Below are 16,336 nucleotides of genomic sequence, written 5' to 3'. Positions count from 1 at the left end.
TTGTAGTGATCCAAATCTGAATTTTATGATTATATTTAAAAAATATGTATTTTGGGTTCAAAAAAGACATCTCTAGATGGGCTCCACAAATTAGAAAGGTGGTACACTATGTAATGAAAGCGGCCTGTTCATAGTGATGCCGAATTTTGCCCCAAAAGGCGAGAAATTACTGCTTAAAAGACTCAGTCAAATAAGCAGGAGGTATTTTATTACGACGTCGGAGAAATCCTAAAATGGGATTTCTGAATCTTTACAGCAAAAGCGTACCTTTTTATACAGTTTTAGGTTTGGGATTACATCATATTCATGCATATACATATGGGGAGTGGTGTAGGCGGAGCGTGGGCGGGGACTTCTCTTTTGAGGATCTTCTCAGGGGTCGTTCCGGTCGGCCTTCATCATCTTCGAGGAGTCTTCCTCTTTAAACTTTTGAACCTCTCCCCAAATTTGGTCAATTCCCGGTGTAGTTGGCTTAGTCTCCAGGCCTTGGCAAGGGTCTCAGGGTCAATTTGACATGTTGGCCCTAAACGTGCTTTACCCAGCAGTTGTTCTTGACTCTGAAATGCACTGAACTTATCACTGTCTGTCCTTATCTCTTCCCTGTCATTATGTTCCATACCTTACCCAATTTATTGCTCTATGTGATTTCCTAACATTGAATATTTCCCATAACTGCTTTATATTCTATGCTTTAACCCATCATCTCTTGAAAGTAACTGTTTTAGGGGCTTCATTTCCCTCCTTTTCTTATAACTTACGAATTCTTTCGTCAAGTTCTAATCCTTCGGGGCGTTGATACGCCCGCACCATCGCCCAAATCATTTGGATCTTACTCATCAAGGATTTCAGCCTCCACCACAAGCATAGGTTCATAAAAGTCAGTATAAGCATTGCTATAGTTAAAATTAGTATCGGGTGTATCAGGTAATGAAAGACCTGTGTTGCTGTTGGGGAAAATCCTGTGAAAACGTCCCACCAGTGATGTTGGCCTACTTGTTCTACTTCAGTCAGGATGTTTTTTATTCTTTCTGAGTTGTGCTCCACCTGTAGGACCATGCGCTTAACTGTTTGGTTCACTTTTTGCACCAGTCTTCTTACTTCTGGATGCACGAGCATCGCCTTAAGAACCTCGACATCTATACCTATCTGTAATTTTGGCAACTCATGATACAGGTCGTAGTCTGCATTAATTAGCTGCTGGGTGGTTACAGGAGCGGTATAGTTAAAATCACAACCTATAATCTTGGTAAAATTACATACACAAAAGTTAGTATTGTTAGTTTCCTCTTGGCAACTATCTACAGTTATGTTACTGCAAGCTGTTCTGACGCAGGCGCATCCATTCCCTACATAATAAACCTGCGACCGTACTCTATTGTGTGGAAGCATTTCAAAAGTGCATACACTATTTTCAGCATCTAAGCATAAATCTTCTGTTTCTACTATAGCATTTTCACATATGTATCCTAGTTGCCCCCTAGGAATACATGCTTCTGTACTAACAGACTGCCACTTATCTTTGGCGTCATCATAACTCGCCCAAACATTATGATCTACTGGCCTAACAAGGACATTCTGATGTATGGTCCCTAAGGTAAGGATAGGGAAAATTGCCCTTTCCTCTGCAGCACTGATGGTAAGAACATAGGCTTCAATGTGCTCATGCTGTGGTACATAAGTAAAGTTTACTAATTGCCACCAGGCTTGATGGTCCCTTTCAAATTGTGTAGTATGACTATCCTTCAGTATCGTTTCTCTTATTTCCTGGGACAGCGTTCCTGACGTTCCTTCTCTTATTATCCCTGCTGCCACTGCTAATGTCTCCTGTATAGCCGGCAATTCTAGCAAAATCTTCAGCAGTGTGATTTGCTACCAGGGTTAGTAACCTAACTACCAGTGATTGTGTTTCTGCCAATGTAAGCATGGATGAACTCAGGGGCACTTTAAGTTTTCCTAAGTTGGTGGTGACAGTACTCAATTTGTTAACCAATACTTCTTGATCTATGGTATTCAGTATTCTAAATCTAGTGCCAACCTATCCACTTATATCCCTTTGCGCCCGCCTGTGATAAGACCTAGTAGCTAGCCATGCCTCCCATCTTTTAAGGCTTTGTTGTATGAACGGTTGACAGTCTTTTTGCAGATGGGTAATGTTGGTCTGAATATTCATTTGCACCTTTTTCAGAGAGTATGTGGGGTCTAGCAGCAGTTTCAGTTCATTTGACCTCCTTACTACCTGGGGCCCGATAAAGGTTAAGTTATGCACCTTTCTACATTCAATTGGTGGAGTAATTTCTTGGGGCAAGTCTAAATTTGGATATAAGGAGATCACGTCTTCCGGTAATGCCACTTCGTATCTGGTAACACGTCTGGGGAAACTAGTACCCTGTTCCAGCGTTTTCGACTCCCTTTCACATGCGAACGTCATCGACTGATCTAATCTAAATGCCATCTCACACTGTGCTTTCCCTTCCTCGGGACCGCTAGATGCTACAATCTTTCCCACAGGAAAGAGGAGAGGGTGAGGGTCAAAGGTTATATTTTGAGGATGTAGTTCCCCAAGTGAATCTTCTCTATAAATTACCGAGTTTCGGGGTTGTGATCCAGGTGGGTCTTCCCTGAAGTCACTCCACAGACATGAAATTGGGCCCTTTTGCTGGATCCAAACTGTGGGCTTGCCCATTTTCACTGGACTAAAGGTAATCAGATTATGTTTAAAAGTTGGCATCAAGGGTTGGATTGTTAATACCAGCCGCCTTGTTTTTCCTTCTACTGGGTCAAGTTCCCGGCACCCAATTTGGATTTGATCTCCCTTCTGTGCCACTAGGTATGTCCGCTTATCCCATTCCTCTTTTGGGTATGGCTGATTGTTACGCAAGGCATAAACCTCGAAATAGGGCCCCTTCATCCCTGACTCCGGGTGAATACACTGGTGTGCATTGGACCATGGGTCTATTGGGGCAGAGTTTCGAGGAAAAACTACATTCTGCCCGAATTGTATGGATGTTAGAAAAATAACTATCATAAGTATGGTTTCCCCCATTGATCTTCCTACCATTTGTATTTAATGTCAGTTTGTGCTGGATTCTCTCGTGATCCTGAGGGGTTAGCTGATTCAGAAGGCTCCACATCCAAGGCAGGTCTTATCCATTTAGCTGGGATCCAAAGAGAACTTGGCTGGCATTCATATGGAACCCCAAGGGTCTGATGATCAGGATAGTAGGGGTCTGGAGTGGAATCCGGGTCACGGTGTTTACTCCTCTTGTTTACTCCCCGGTGCTTTCTTGACCCGTGAGTAATGGATCCACGTAGGTCGCTCCTTGATTCGAACCGCGGTGAAGGTGGTCAGCAGCACTTGGAAAGGTCCTTCCCACTTTTCTTGTAGGGGTTTTCCTAAAAGATTCTTAACATACACCTAATCACCGGGATTAAAAGGATGCAACTTACAGTTAGGTTGTTTAGGTTGGTGGTCAATCACCACCGCAGCATTCTTGTCAAATTGCTTCTCCACCATAATCACATAGTCATAAATATACTGATTACTTATTTGATCTACAGCGTCCCCATTTACAGTTTGCATAGCATAAGGTCTGCCGTACAGAATTTCAAATGGGCTTAGCCTTTCTTTCGATCTTGGCTTGACCCTCAGTCTAAGCAGAGCAATAGGCAAAGCTTGATACCAATGCAAATTAGTCTCCTGGCATATTTTGGCAATCTGCTGCTTAATAAGATGGTTCATCTTTTCCACCTGGCCGCTGGCCTGTGGGCGATAGGGCGTGTGTAATTGCCATTTGATTTGTAGTGCTTTGCTTATTGCCCTTACCACTTTTGCACAGAAATGTGTACCCCTATCCGAAGAAATGCTCTTCGGTACCCCAAACCGTGGAATGATTTCATTCAACAGTACTTTGGTCACTTCTCTTTCCTTATTTGTTCTGCAAGGGAATGCTTCAGGCCACCCAGAAAATGTATCAGTTAATACCAGCAAATATCGAAACCCTCCTTTTCTTGGGAGCTCAGAAAAATCAATTTGCCACACTTCACCTGGGAATTTACCTCGATTTATGGCCCCTGGATGTATCTTAGTTCCTGTATTCGGGTTGTTCTTCAGGCACCTCTCACACTGGGATGTGACATGTTTTACAGTGGTGAACAATTTTGGTCCTGCTATCCGAGCCTGCAAATACTGGTATAGCGGGTCCAAACTCCAATGGGCTTTCTCGTGTTCTGCTTTCACAAACTGCCACATCGTATTCCCTGGTATTATTAACTGTCCCGTTTCCAATTGACCCCAACCATTCTCTAACATTTTACCTTTATTTCTCTGAATCTACCTGTGATCTGACTCCTGATATTCTGGCCGAAAATTTGTGTCTAACTCACCTGGTACTAGAGCTGCTACTTTTATTTCTTTAGTTCTTGCAGCAGCTAATTTAGCCTCTGCGTCTGCTCTTCTATTCCCTATCTCCGGGATAGTGTCCCCCTTTAAATGTCCCTTACAATGCATTATGGCCACCTGTGCTGGGAGCTGGACTGCTTCCAGCGGTCGCAGGACCTCTTTTGCGTGTTTGACTGTTTTTCCTTGAGCAGTTAACAGTCCCCTTTCTTTCCAGATGGCCCCATGAGCATGTACGACGGAAAAGGCATACTTAGAGTCTGTCCATATGTTGATCCGCATGTTCTCCGCCAACTCCAGGGCTCGAATCAGAGCTATCAGTTCTGCCTTCTGGGCTGAAGTCCCTGCGGGTAAAGGGTTCGACTCAATTACCTCTTCTGCGGTGGTAATTGCATAGCCGGCCATTCTCAGTCCCTGCCTCACGAAGCTGCTTCCATCCGTGAACCAGTCGTCCGCATCTTCGAATGGTTCTTCTTTGAGGTCCGGGCGGCTGGAGTAGACGGCCTCAATTGTTTCCAGGCAGTCGTGCTCGATCGGCTCTGCTGGGGCTCTCCCTTCTAGGAATAAAGCTGGGTTCACAATGTTAGTGACCTGAATAGTCACGTCATCTGACTCAGCCAAAATGGCCTGGTATTTTAAAAATCTGGAAGGTGACAGCCAGTGGTTACCTTTCTGCTCCAACACAGCTGAGACGGTGTGAGACACCAGCACCGTTACCTTTTGGCCGAGCGTGAGTTTCCTGGCCTCTTCGATATTAATGATTACTGCGGCCACCGCTCTCAGGCAGCCAGGCCATCCCTTGCTTACTTCATCCAACTGTTTGGAGAAGTAGGCCACAGCTCTCTTACGTGGTCCTAACTGCTGTGCCAGGACTCCTAGGGCCATCCCCTGTCGCTCGTGGGAGAACAGCCAGAATGGTTTTGATACATCTGGGAGACCTAAAGCTGGTGCTCTCATTAGCTCCTGTTTCAGCTTTTTGAAGGCCCCCTCTGCTTCGGGAGTCCAAACTAGGACACTCTTGGTCTCTTTCAACAAATCATACAGCGGTTTAGCGAGCATCCCGTACTGGTAGATCCATAGCCGACACCAACCTGTCATCCCCAGGAAGGCACGCAGTTCTCTCACCGTCTCTGGTTTAGGCATCTGGCAGATGGCCTCTTTTCTGGCTGCTCCCAGGGATCGCTGTCCTCTGGAGACTTCGTATCCCAGGTACACCACTTCTTTTTGCACCAGCTGCGCTTTCTGTTGGGAGACTCGATATCCACTTAAACCCAGAAAGTTTAACAGGGAAATAGTCCATGCAATGCACTCTTCTTCTGTCACTGTTGCTATTAGGAGGTCGTCTACGTACTGTAGGAGAGTGCCATCTCCCAGCGGCCTTTCCCACTGCTCTAACTCTTTGGCTAACTGATTCCCGAAAATCGTGGGGGAGTTACACCATCCTTGGGGCAATACTGTCCACGTAAGTTGGGTCTTTCTTCCTCTATCCACAAATTCCCACTCAAAGGCAAAAATCTTTTGACTCTCAGGAGCTAAAGGAAGGCAGAAGAATGCGTCTTTCAAATCCAATACGGTGAACCATGTCAAACTATCTTTCAGTTTAGTTAAAAGCGTGTATAGGTTAGCAACTACCGGACGTAATGTCTTGGTTATCTCATTTACTGCTCTCAAGTCTTGGACTAATCTATAAGTTCCATTAGGTTTCTTTACTGGCAGAATTGGGGTGTTAAAATCTGATTCACATTCTATCAATAATCCTAATTCTAAGAACCTTTTAATTATGGGCTCGATTCCCTTTCTATCCTCTAACCTCAGTGGGTATTGTTTCCTAACCACCGGCCTTGCTCCAGGTATAAGTTCAATAATGATAGGTGTTGCTTGTTTTGATTTCCCAGGTGTATCAGTAGCCCATACTAGTGGGTATACTTCACTTAGGATTCGCCTGATGTTGTAATTCTCAGGCTTGGGTTCCACACAGCTGATTGTCAGGCTTAGAGCTGTGATCAGCTGTTCCTCATTTACTTGGAATTCCAATTTGTCTTTGTTGAACTTTATTATGGCTCTCAAATTCTCCAATAGGTCTCTCCCCAATAAGGGCTTTGGCGAATTTGGTAAATACAGGAACTGATGAATTCCCATTTGTTTCCCAATTTTGTATTTGATGGGTTTCAAAAAGTAAGCTTTTTCTGGTTGGCCTGTTGCTCCCACAACTTGCACAAATTCATCACTTTTAGGTACCAATTCCTGATTTAGAACCGAAAAGGTTGCTCCTGTATCAATCAAAAAGTCTAATTCTTTTTCACTTTCCCCTAGCTCTATTTTAACCAGTGGGTCTGCTAGGGAACGGCCCACCGGTCCCCCTCAGTCGTTATCTTGTTGTGTGGCCGTAGTAGTGCCCAATAGTCTCTCCCTTAACTGGGGGCATTCCTGCTTCCAGTGTCCCATTTTCAGGCAGTACGCACACTGGTTTGGCCCCACTCTAGTTGGGTGGGGTTGGAGTCTCCCCCCCCCTTCTTGCCGGATTGCCTCTACTTCTTCCCCTGGTTCCAGGTCCCGAGTAACCTGTATTCTGAGCTGCCACGGCTACAGCCACCACTCGAGCTATCCTCCTGTCCTCCTTTTTCTTCTCCTCAATTTCCCTATTATTATACACCTTCCATGCTTCATTTAGCAGTGTCTCCAGGTTTTTTTATTTGCTGGATGCTCAAGCTTTTGCAATTTCTTCCTGATGTCTGGATTACTTTGTCCCATCATTAATCCTAACAGGTGTTGTTTCCCTTCTTCCGTCGCTGGGTCCAGGGGTGTGTATTGTCTCACGGCTGCCCTAAGTCTATCCAAGAACTCTGATGGGGTCTCATCCTTTCCCTGCCTGATGTCATATAGCATTGACTAATTGATAGCCTTGGGGATCGCGTTACGCAAGCCCATTGCTATCAATAGCAATAGTGCAGTTGCTCCCTGCCTCGCTCTCGCATGTCTCATTACTGTTCTCGAGATACGGTGAAATCACCTCCCGGTGAGTTGCTTTCGTCCCCAGTCTTTGGTGTACTGGTTTCTATTTTACGAGCACTTCTATTCTTGGGTGTGCTACCGTCTCCATACAAGCTTAGTTCGGGGGGGCTACGCGTCTCCCCTCGGCTCTCTGCTCCCGGCGGACTACCTTCTTCTCTCTCAATCTCTAATCTAGGTGGGCTTCCAGCATCTCTGTAGCTTCCCGACCCCTGCAGACTATCCAATCCCTGTGGGCTGCCTTCTCCCCTGTTATCTTCTGACCTTAACAGGCTAGCCTTCCCCCAACTCTTATCTAACTTATCAGGGCTGCACTCAAACTTAGATTTCCACCATCGTTCCAGTTCTTTTAATGGGGTCGGATCCTCTCGTTCCTCTCCTGGTTTGGGGAGGGGCCCTGGATGGTATTCCCACAGGCTTATTTCACTCTCTTTTCCACTGTCCCTCCTTGTTAGCTTAAGACATCGCTGCCCAATGCTACATGCATCGCAGCAACGTTCTTTAGGTTTTGAGCCTTTCTTATCCTTTTCCAGGGCTAGTACCAGAGGGTCTTGAGGGACTGCATTAATTCCACACTCTTTTTGCCACTCAGGTTTATTCCTCAGGGTGAAGAACATGTCTGCATACATCACTTCATCCCATTTATTGAGCCGGCGGAGGAAGAGCATTAGTTGTAAAATGGTATTATAATTAATTGTCTCCTCTGGTGGCCATTTCTCACCATCATCCAATTTATACAACGGCCACCACTGCGTGCAGTATTTAAGGAGTGTCTTTTTACTTATATTTCTTCCTGGAATCTCCCCCAAGTCTTTCCAATGCTTCAGAATACATCTTAAGGGGGTTTTCATATTTATATCTTTGCTCGGTTGACTCCCCATTGCTATTTTCTGGGTCGGTGTTTCTTATCCCACCAAGTAAATCTCCTTCCCACAAGCACTATATACTAGTTTATCTTAGCACTTCATTCATACAATATCCAAGCGCTTCGTCCTTTTCTGACCTGGCCTCTCGCGAGGGACAGGAACTGCAGAGCCGGACTCCCACTCGCTTCGCAGCCGGGCTGCGTCTCAGACACACTCTCTCATACACGGTGCCAATTCATTCAAACTGTCCTACCTTTCTGTTCTATCAGAATACACTGCTTTACCGTAAGATGTCGCCGGCAGACTGTAAGATACCGATATTGGTCGGCTCCAGGCCGTCACACACTCGCAAAACTGTAAATCAATAGTACGGTTTTGCCGATAATATCACAACAAATTTCAGACAACATAAAAACCACTAAACTCGTCCCTTTGCAAAAATCTTACAGTCAATACATAAAAGCATACAACAGGGTTAAACAAAGGTATAAAACGTATACACTCCTTCCAAGTTCCTCCAAGGGAGTGGAGAAAATTGGACCGAGTCCCGGAATTTAGTTCAGTTCAGATAAAAACAAAAACTGACCACTCTTTTTAACCCTTAAATCACAGTTTCAAACAAACCAACAAGATCAATACAAGAAGAACAAGTGCATCAGAGTCTTGCCTCTTTTTTTCTTACTCTCCTTATTATATTTTTTTTTCTATTTTTTTTTTTCTCTTTTTTTTTTTTTTTTTTTTTTCTTTTTTTTTTTTTTTCTTTTTTTTTTTTTCCAATTACCAAAAGGTACCCACCAAAGGCATCAATTACTGGTTAGCAAAGACACCAATTACCAAAAGGTACCCACCAAAGGCATCAATTACTGGTTAGCAAAGACACCAATTACCAAAAGGTACCCAAAAATACCAATTAGGGATTCTTTACCAGAGCGTCCTCTGGTTTACCCTCCGGTGGTCACGTCTGACCCCGTGTTCCCACAAAGCGCTTTACCCTAAAACCAATGAACAATGATAAAAAAAATACCTCTTTAATTTGGAGCAGGAGAAGCAGGAGATGCAGGGAACCCTTCGTCCACCAAAGAGCGCTTGGGCCGAGGGGGAGTCTCTTCTGACAAAAAGTCGTCAGGGGCGCCCAGAGGGTCCCAGCCCCGGACCCAGCGAGGGGACTCCTCAGATCCTGGATCCCCTGCTTCGTCCCATCTGGGTCGCCAGAAATGATGCCGAATTTTGCCCCAAAAGGCGAGAAATTACTGCTTAAAAGACTCAGTCAAATAAGCAGGAGGTATTTTATTACGACGTCGGAGAAATCCTAAAATGGGATTTCTGAATCTTTACAGCAAAAGCGTACCTTTTTATACAGTTTTAGGTTTGGGATTACATCATATTCATGCATATACATATGGGGAGTGGTGTAGGCGGAGCGTGGGCGGGGACTTCTCTTTTGAGGATCTTCTCAGGGGTCGTTCCGGTCGGCCTTCATCATCTTCGAGGAGTCTTCCTCTTTAAACTTTTGAACCTCTCCCCAAATTTGGTCAATTCCCGGTGTAGTTGGCTTAGTCTCCAGGCCTTGGCAAGGGTCTCAGGGTCAATTTGACATGTTGGCCCTAAACGTGCTTTACCCAGCAGTTGTTCTTGACTCTGAAATGCACTGAACTTATCACTGTCTGTCCTTATCTCTTCCCTGTCATTATGTTCCATACCTTACCCAATTTATTGCTCTATGTGATTTCCTAACATTGAATATTTCCCATAACTGCTTTATATTCTATGCTTTAACCCATCATCTCTTGAAAGTAACTGTTTTAGGGGCTTCAATAGGGAGATCTTTTTTTTTGAAATTTGTTCTAAGGCCTCTCAAGGGAAAATGTGTGTTAAACTAGGCATCATTGCTCTTCTGTTCAATCATGTGAACAAGGAAACAGAAGAGTGTAGTAGTGAGATTCAGCTGGTGCCTGAATAATTTCTTTTAACTGGTACTGGTTGGAGACAAGAGAGTGTTGGGTAGGTAAGGGTTAACAATTTGTTCACAGGATAGCACAAGAGATGACAGTCACTCTCACTTCAGGGAAATTGCTCATACAGAGCATGTATGTCTTAGTGTGACATTGCTCCTGATGGCCCCACTCTGTGTCTTGTATCTCAGAAGCCACCCAGTGATTTTCACAGAACAGGGTTCTTTTCTTTGTGCTTTGGATGGAGGGGGAAGCACTAAGGTGTAGAATGTCCTGCTTTTCATGGAGTGCTACTGAACTATTGCCTCCTATGACATATTTTAATGCTCAATATGTGCCTGTATGAGGAGAAAGCTGCTTTATCTCCAGTAGCTAGAGCAACCCCATATATTCTCATGGCACAGAATGGACTAGCTTTCCATTTAGGCTTCTGCTCTTACTGTTGCTTTCCTCACTGCATTTTTTCTTTAGCAATTTCATTTTCTCTGTTGTGATTTTTAAGCTTCCATTGTCATTTCCCCCCTACTTTTGTTCCTAACATACTTGTCCCGCAATTTCATGTCAATTTTTGCTTTTCTCCATCTCTTGATCCTCTCTTCTAATGCATCCTTTGTGTTCCAGTGTAACCTGTAGAGTGATTAAAGAAGTCTCTGAGTCACTTTGGGATTTCAGCTTGATGTTTGCAAGGGATAACAAGTATTTACCATTTTCTTGCTGAGAGGGATGAGTCTGTCAGTGTATAAGTGTGTGTATACATGTGCACGAGAAGTAAAGCTCAGCCTCTTTTTGAGGAAGACACTTCACTGAACAGTCCTTTTGCAGTTTCTCCCCAAGTTTTACTTTTCCACAAATCCATCTTAATTAAAGGGACTATTTTTAGTTCTTTTTAGTCCCAGAACAACTGAGTGCATAAATAGCACCAGGTCAAGTGACATCTTTTCATCTCCTGAGAGCAATAGAAGCATGTTTTTCAGCCTGTAATGGTAATAATAGTAATGCTCTTGGGAATAGCTGAGTGTTTAAAACATTCTGAGCTGACATCTTTTGCCTCCTATAGAAGACAGCACAGAAAAAAAAGAGGAGTTTTTCCAGGATATTTGGAACAGCAAAGGGTGAGCTGAAACACAGTTAAAAAAACAAGGGAAGCCTTTTCAGTACCTTAGTTTATGCCTGCAGCCCATCTTGGCCATTAGGAGATGTAAAAATTAATTTGACATTAGCACTTATTGTTGGAATTTCAGCATCTGTTTATACTCAGAAGTAAATGCAGCTTGAATAGCCCAGCAGAAATGGTCACACTGAATTTTTGGTGATGACACAAAGCAGTAAGATTGCTGAAAAGTCAAACCCACCTCTAATGACATAAAAGGCTACTGTTTCTTAGATGCAAAATAGGGAAACCTTTATCCAGCAACTTGTAACCTTATCAAATGGAAAAGTAAATTCTGTCACTGAGAGAAAAGAGGAAGCAAAGCAAAAAGAGGAGAGGTTGAGTGGTAGCCTTTAATGTAACCCAGGTCTGAGAAAGTTCAGTGCAAATGTTGCGTTCACACTGCCAGCTTGTGCTTCTGTAAAGGAATTTCTCAGTAACAGTCTGCTGATGCCTTGAAATACATATCCATCTTTTCTTGTTGACAAGATCATTGTACTAAGGGCTTCTAGTAACATGCATGATCTTATTCATAAAATGATTAGCTCAACCCTGTCAATTTAGTGATTAATAGAGAAAACATTTTGTTAAATTATAAATGTCGATATATTTTGTTTTTCTGCTGATTCTATTTCCTCTCATGTTGCATCTACCACCCACAAACATTCCACTTTGGTACATTTCAGATGCTTTTTCCTTCACTTCAATTAAAATGCATGCTGAGCCTTTGGCTGAAATTCTGCAGAACAGCTTTCTGGCTGAGCAAGATAACTCTGTGCTTGGTTCCTTGCGTGATTCAGTACCACATTGATCATAAGGGTGAAGCTTCATTCTGGAGAGGATGAGTGCCCTTCTTGAAAGTTTATCTGCTAATTGGAAGAAAGTAAAAGGTTAAGTTTCAGGCCAGTTATCAGCAGGAAAAGATCTGATGAAAGAAGAGCATCTCTGTGGGACTCGTTGTTCCTTGCAAGAGAAGACCGACCGGAGTGCTAGGATTAATAACTGCAATGCAGATGAGTTCTGGGCTGCTCCAGCAGGAATGATGCTAATGCTTTCCATGCCCTTAGGGGCTGCCTGTTACTGTCCTTACACGTGCTTTGTTTTGAGATAGCAAAAACTTCTTAGCTCGTCTCTTCATATTTTGGTTTGGGGTAGTATCCTAGTAGCAAAGCCTTACCTTTGCTGGTTAAATCTCTCTAGTCTCTTCACTTGTGAGATTCTTCCACATGGTGATGTGTCTCTTTCCTAGGGCAGCTGTTGTGATGTCAGGCACGAATGTCTTGTTTCTCAAATTCTTTTTAGTCAAAGCTCTTTATAAAGCTAAATTAGTAATTTCTTTCTTTAGTATTTGCACGTTTGAAATTCTTGTTCAACTGTCCAGTTTCCCCACGGAGTTGTCTGTGGAAAGCTGTGCAAATTTTCAGCTGTTTTGATCTTTTCTTCCCAAGCTGATGTCTTCGAGCCTTTAGGGAGGAATACTGGATGGCAGCATCACAAATGCAACCAAAGCACAAATATTGAGCTGCCTTCAGTGTATCTAGGCTAAAATCTTGCTGGGTTCCTGTAATTTTCTGGGACTCTGCTTTAATACTTTTCAATTTGATGTCCCCCTTAACACTGTCTTTCTTGAGTGATACTAGTTTCCTTTCTCAAAAGTACGGCTGATAGTAATTTTTCTGCACTGGTTCTGATAATTTTGCCTTACTTGTGTCCTGACTTCTGTTCAACTTCTCCTAAATTAGCATTGTCTGAATTTCATTACTGTGCTGTTTACTTCCTCTTCTTGCTCTCATGAAAGATGAAAATAGCTTTAAACCTTTGATGTTTATGCATTAGACAATAGTCAGTTTGAAAATTGTTTTCTTTTTATTTTACATAATCTTATATTTGATACAGTATTTAAGCTGAGTAGCTTGGCAAAGAAGGAATAGTATTTCCTTCATCTCTGCCTTGGATGGTAAGACTGACATTTCTTTCTTCCCACACAAAGATGATGATCTGCCTGTGAAGCCCAGGAAGGAGTGGATTCACATGGACAATGTAGAATTTGAGAAGCTGGAATGGATGAAAGATTTGCCCTCACCTCGGCAGAAGAAAACCAAAAAGGTTTGAAGGCAGAAACTGATACTTTTTGCATGTTTGTGTCTGGATCATGCTTCTCAGCAGTAACAGTTTTGAAGGCTTCAAAAACAAGTCCTCTGGCTGCTCAGTCTGTGGACTTTCATCAGGTTGAAAGATTCCCCATTTTCTTTCACAGAATGGGATGATACAGGATTAGTTCAATCTGTAGCAACTAAGGAGAGCTAGGAAGTGAGAGTCTAGCCATTGTAATCTGGGATGAAACAGGTGTAAAACTGAGAAAAAAGGAAAGATTGGGGTATATTTTTAAAAAAGAATTTGAGGCCTGAGGAGTTTTTGAACTGTTATCTTCTGGCAGGTGATGTAAAAAGTGTTATTTTAAGAGATTAATTGAGTGGACAGCAATAGAAATAATAGTTTTCTCCCTCCACCCTTTTGCCATAGGGAATGCAAGCTCGATTCAGTTTAAAGGGAGAATTGATTCCTGCGGATGCGGATTTGCCAACACATCTGGGCTTGCACCATCACGGAGAAGAGGCAGAGGTAGGTGGGTGTAATGTAATAGAAAAGGTACCCACATTTCTGTTTTCTGTGTTAGATTTTGTAGATTCCTTTTGTATCAAGCTTTTCAGTGACAAAAGACCCTTCTGAAAATGCAGTAATTTTTCTTTAGAAACAAACTCCTGAAGACAAGTTGTGTCTGCATGCATGAACTGCATTATTTCCAGAAAACTGTTGATGCTTTTTCTCTTAAATGCTATTAAAGTTCTGTGGTGTTGGAAAAAGGTGCACATACTTCCTTTGCTTAAGAAGTTCAATTTTCTCCTGTGACATCTAAGATTAGAATCTCTTCTGCAATTGCCACAAAGCGGCAAACAACATTGGCTTGCAATTTATCTTCCTTTATGCAGTGTGTTACAGGTAATCTTATTTTAAGGGGCCTGTTTTTAGCTGTAGCTGAGGGTGTTTTTTGGTTTCTTTTTGTTTCCCCCTGCCATTTAGAGAGCTGGTTATTCTCTGCAAGAGCTCTTTCATCTGTCTCGCAGCCAAGTTACACAACAGAGGACACTGGCTCTACAGGTCTTAGGTCGTATTGTTCAAAGGGTAAGTCACTTCAAGGAATTTCTCTCCATAACTCAAGCTTCTGGTGGATCAGGGCCCAGATTCTCTGGTACTAGTTGTTTGTTTTCTGCTGTTCTGCTGTTCAGTGAAGATGAGCAAAGTCACCAACAGGGCATTCTGTTCCACTGAGGATCCTTACTGTTAGATAAGCTAAGTGTTGGGATGTAACAAACTGAGATGCAGGTTTCTCTGGATAATTCCAGAGTATTGTTCTCCCAACAGGTTGTTTCAGGTGCTGTTCAGCAGCAGTGGTATAATTTCAGTTCTCTTATTAATTTGGATGCACATTGATTTTTTAAAATGTTATTTTTGTGACAAGCCTATTCTTGGCATTGACCCTTTCACTCCTGTTGTCTGAGCCAGCTTCATGATGTGCATTTTCTGTAGGAGGTGAGAAAGAGCCAAGCCTACTCATAGAGCAATGTGCCAAGGGGAGAAAGCAAAATGAATACTTCAGTGCACATTTCTACCTAACTTTTGGGGGAAGTGCTAACATTCCCTCTAATGGCACTGGAATAGAGAAGAAGGAACTTGGTGGTTTTGAGAAAGGTGATGGAGCAGAACACAATGAAGTCAAAAGATGAGTGCAGACTTTAGAAAGGAGGGTTTCTTGCACTAAGGAACTGTAATTGTGTTTTTCTGTAGAATGAATGGAGGATAAACTATAGGAAGAATAACCTTCACACAGTTCAGCAGCTTTACAGTAGAAGTGGAAAGAGGCAAAGATGTAAAATGTTGAGATGTGACAGCCCAGAGATGTATCCAGCTGAGATGACACAGCCTTAACCATGGCTCTGTCTGGCACTTTCCAGGCCAGGGCTGGCGAGTTTGCTTCCTCGTTGAAGGGCAGCATTCTGCGTCTGCTGCTTGATGCCGGCTTTCTCTTCTTGCTGCGCTTCTCGCTGGATGATGCAGTGGAAAATGTCATGGCAGCATCTGTTGGTGCTCTCCGGGCTCTGCTGGTGTCACTTGATGATGAGGTAAGATCATCACTCAGAGCCTGGGTTTGATTTAGGCTGAGCTGTTTACAGGGATCAGAATGAGAAGATACAGTGTAAGTAGCTTGAACAAAGGTTTACTGGACATGTTAGCTTAATGGTGAGTAGAATTTGTCATTGCTGTCCTTTGAGACAGATGATGGAGTGTGTTATCCCAGTTTGAGGGATTCAGGTATCTTTTTTTCTCACTGTTTGAATTACCTCTGCCCTATGATTAAATTCAGTGCATGCTGATGAGTTTCTTCTTTTTATATCTTTGCAACCTAGATCAGATCACCACTAATGTATATGTAGAATTTTTTAAAATATGTTCCCTTAGGTTGTTATTTCATAGTTTTTCTGCTTCTTAACAGATTAAATATTCTCCGTGCTTCCCTTTATGCCTCATAATAATGCTGTTCTCTTTTTCTCTCATTGTCCATTTTCTGATGTTCCCATGCGTTTTTGAACACTGATGCATACCTAATTTTGCCTGCTCCTGTGTTTATTTTCTCACTGATGCTTTTTCACCTGTTAGAAGGTTGACTTCTTGTAGATTTTCAGGGCTACTGGACAGCCTAGAGCAGCCAGATTAAGATGTACTCCTGGTTGGACAGAAGTAGTCTGATATAGACTGTCTTCCAATTACCTTCCTTGAGAGCTGCTTTTCTGTTTAACTTCAAAGGGGCTGGTGATAGAAGAGATGGGGTAGAAGTACCCTGCAACTTCTGCCAGGCCTGTAGAGCTGTCCTAGTGGGAGGCAAGAGAAATGAAGGAGTAGGTAG

At 43.0% G+C, this 16,336-nt stretch overlaps 1 protein-coding gene across 2 annotated transcripts in view; it reads left to right on the top strand.

The window, feature by feature from the left end:
* The window catches only part of RPAP1 (RNA polymerase II associated protein 1), a 48,791-nt gene that overhangs the window by 11,785 nt on the left and 20,670 nt on the right, over nt 1-16,336 (top strand). For both annotated transcript variants that reach the window (XM_036383830.2, XM_036383829.2), the window contains exons 8-11: nt 13,364-13,479; nt 13,897-13,995; nt 14,455-14,556; nt 15,387-15,554. In XM_036383830.2, coding sequence (XP_036239723.1) covers nt 13,364-13,479; nt 13,897-13,995; nt 14,455-14,556; nt 15,387-15,554 — 485 coding nt within the window. The remainder of the gene's footprint in view (nt 1-13,363; nt 13,480-13,896; nt 13,996-14,454; nt 14,557-15,386; nt 15,555-16,336) is intronic.

This window comes from Molothrus ater, chromosome 6 (genome assembly GCF_012460135.2).
Source record: "Molothrus ater isolate BHLD 08-10-18 breed brown headed cowbird chromosome 6, BPBGC_Mater_1.1, whole genome shotgun sequence".
In the NCBI taxonomy this organism is placed as follows: domain Eukaryota; kingdom Metazoa; phylum Chordata; class Aves; order Passeriformes; family Icteridae; genus Molothrus; species Molothrus ater.
Note: the sequence above shows the minus strand (reverse complement) of the source record. Positions and strands in the feature narration are given on the sequence as shown.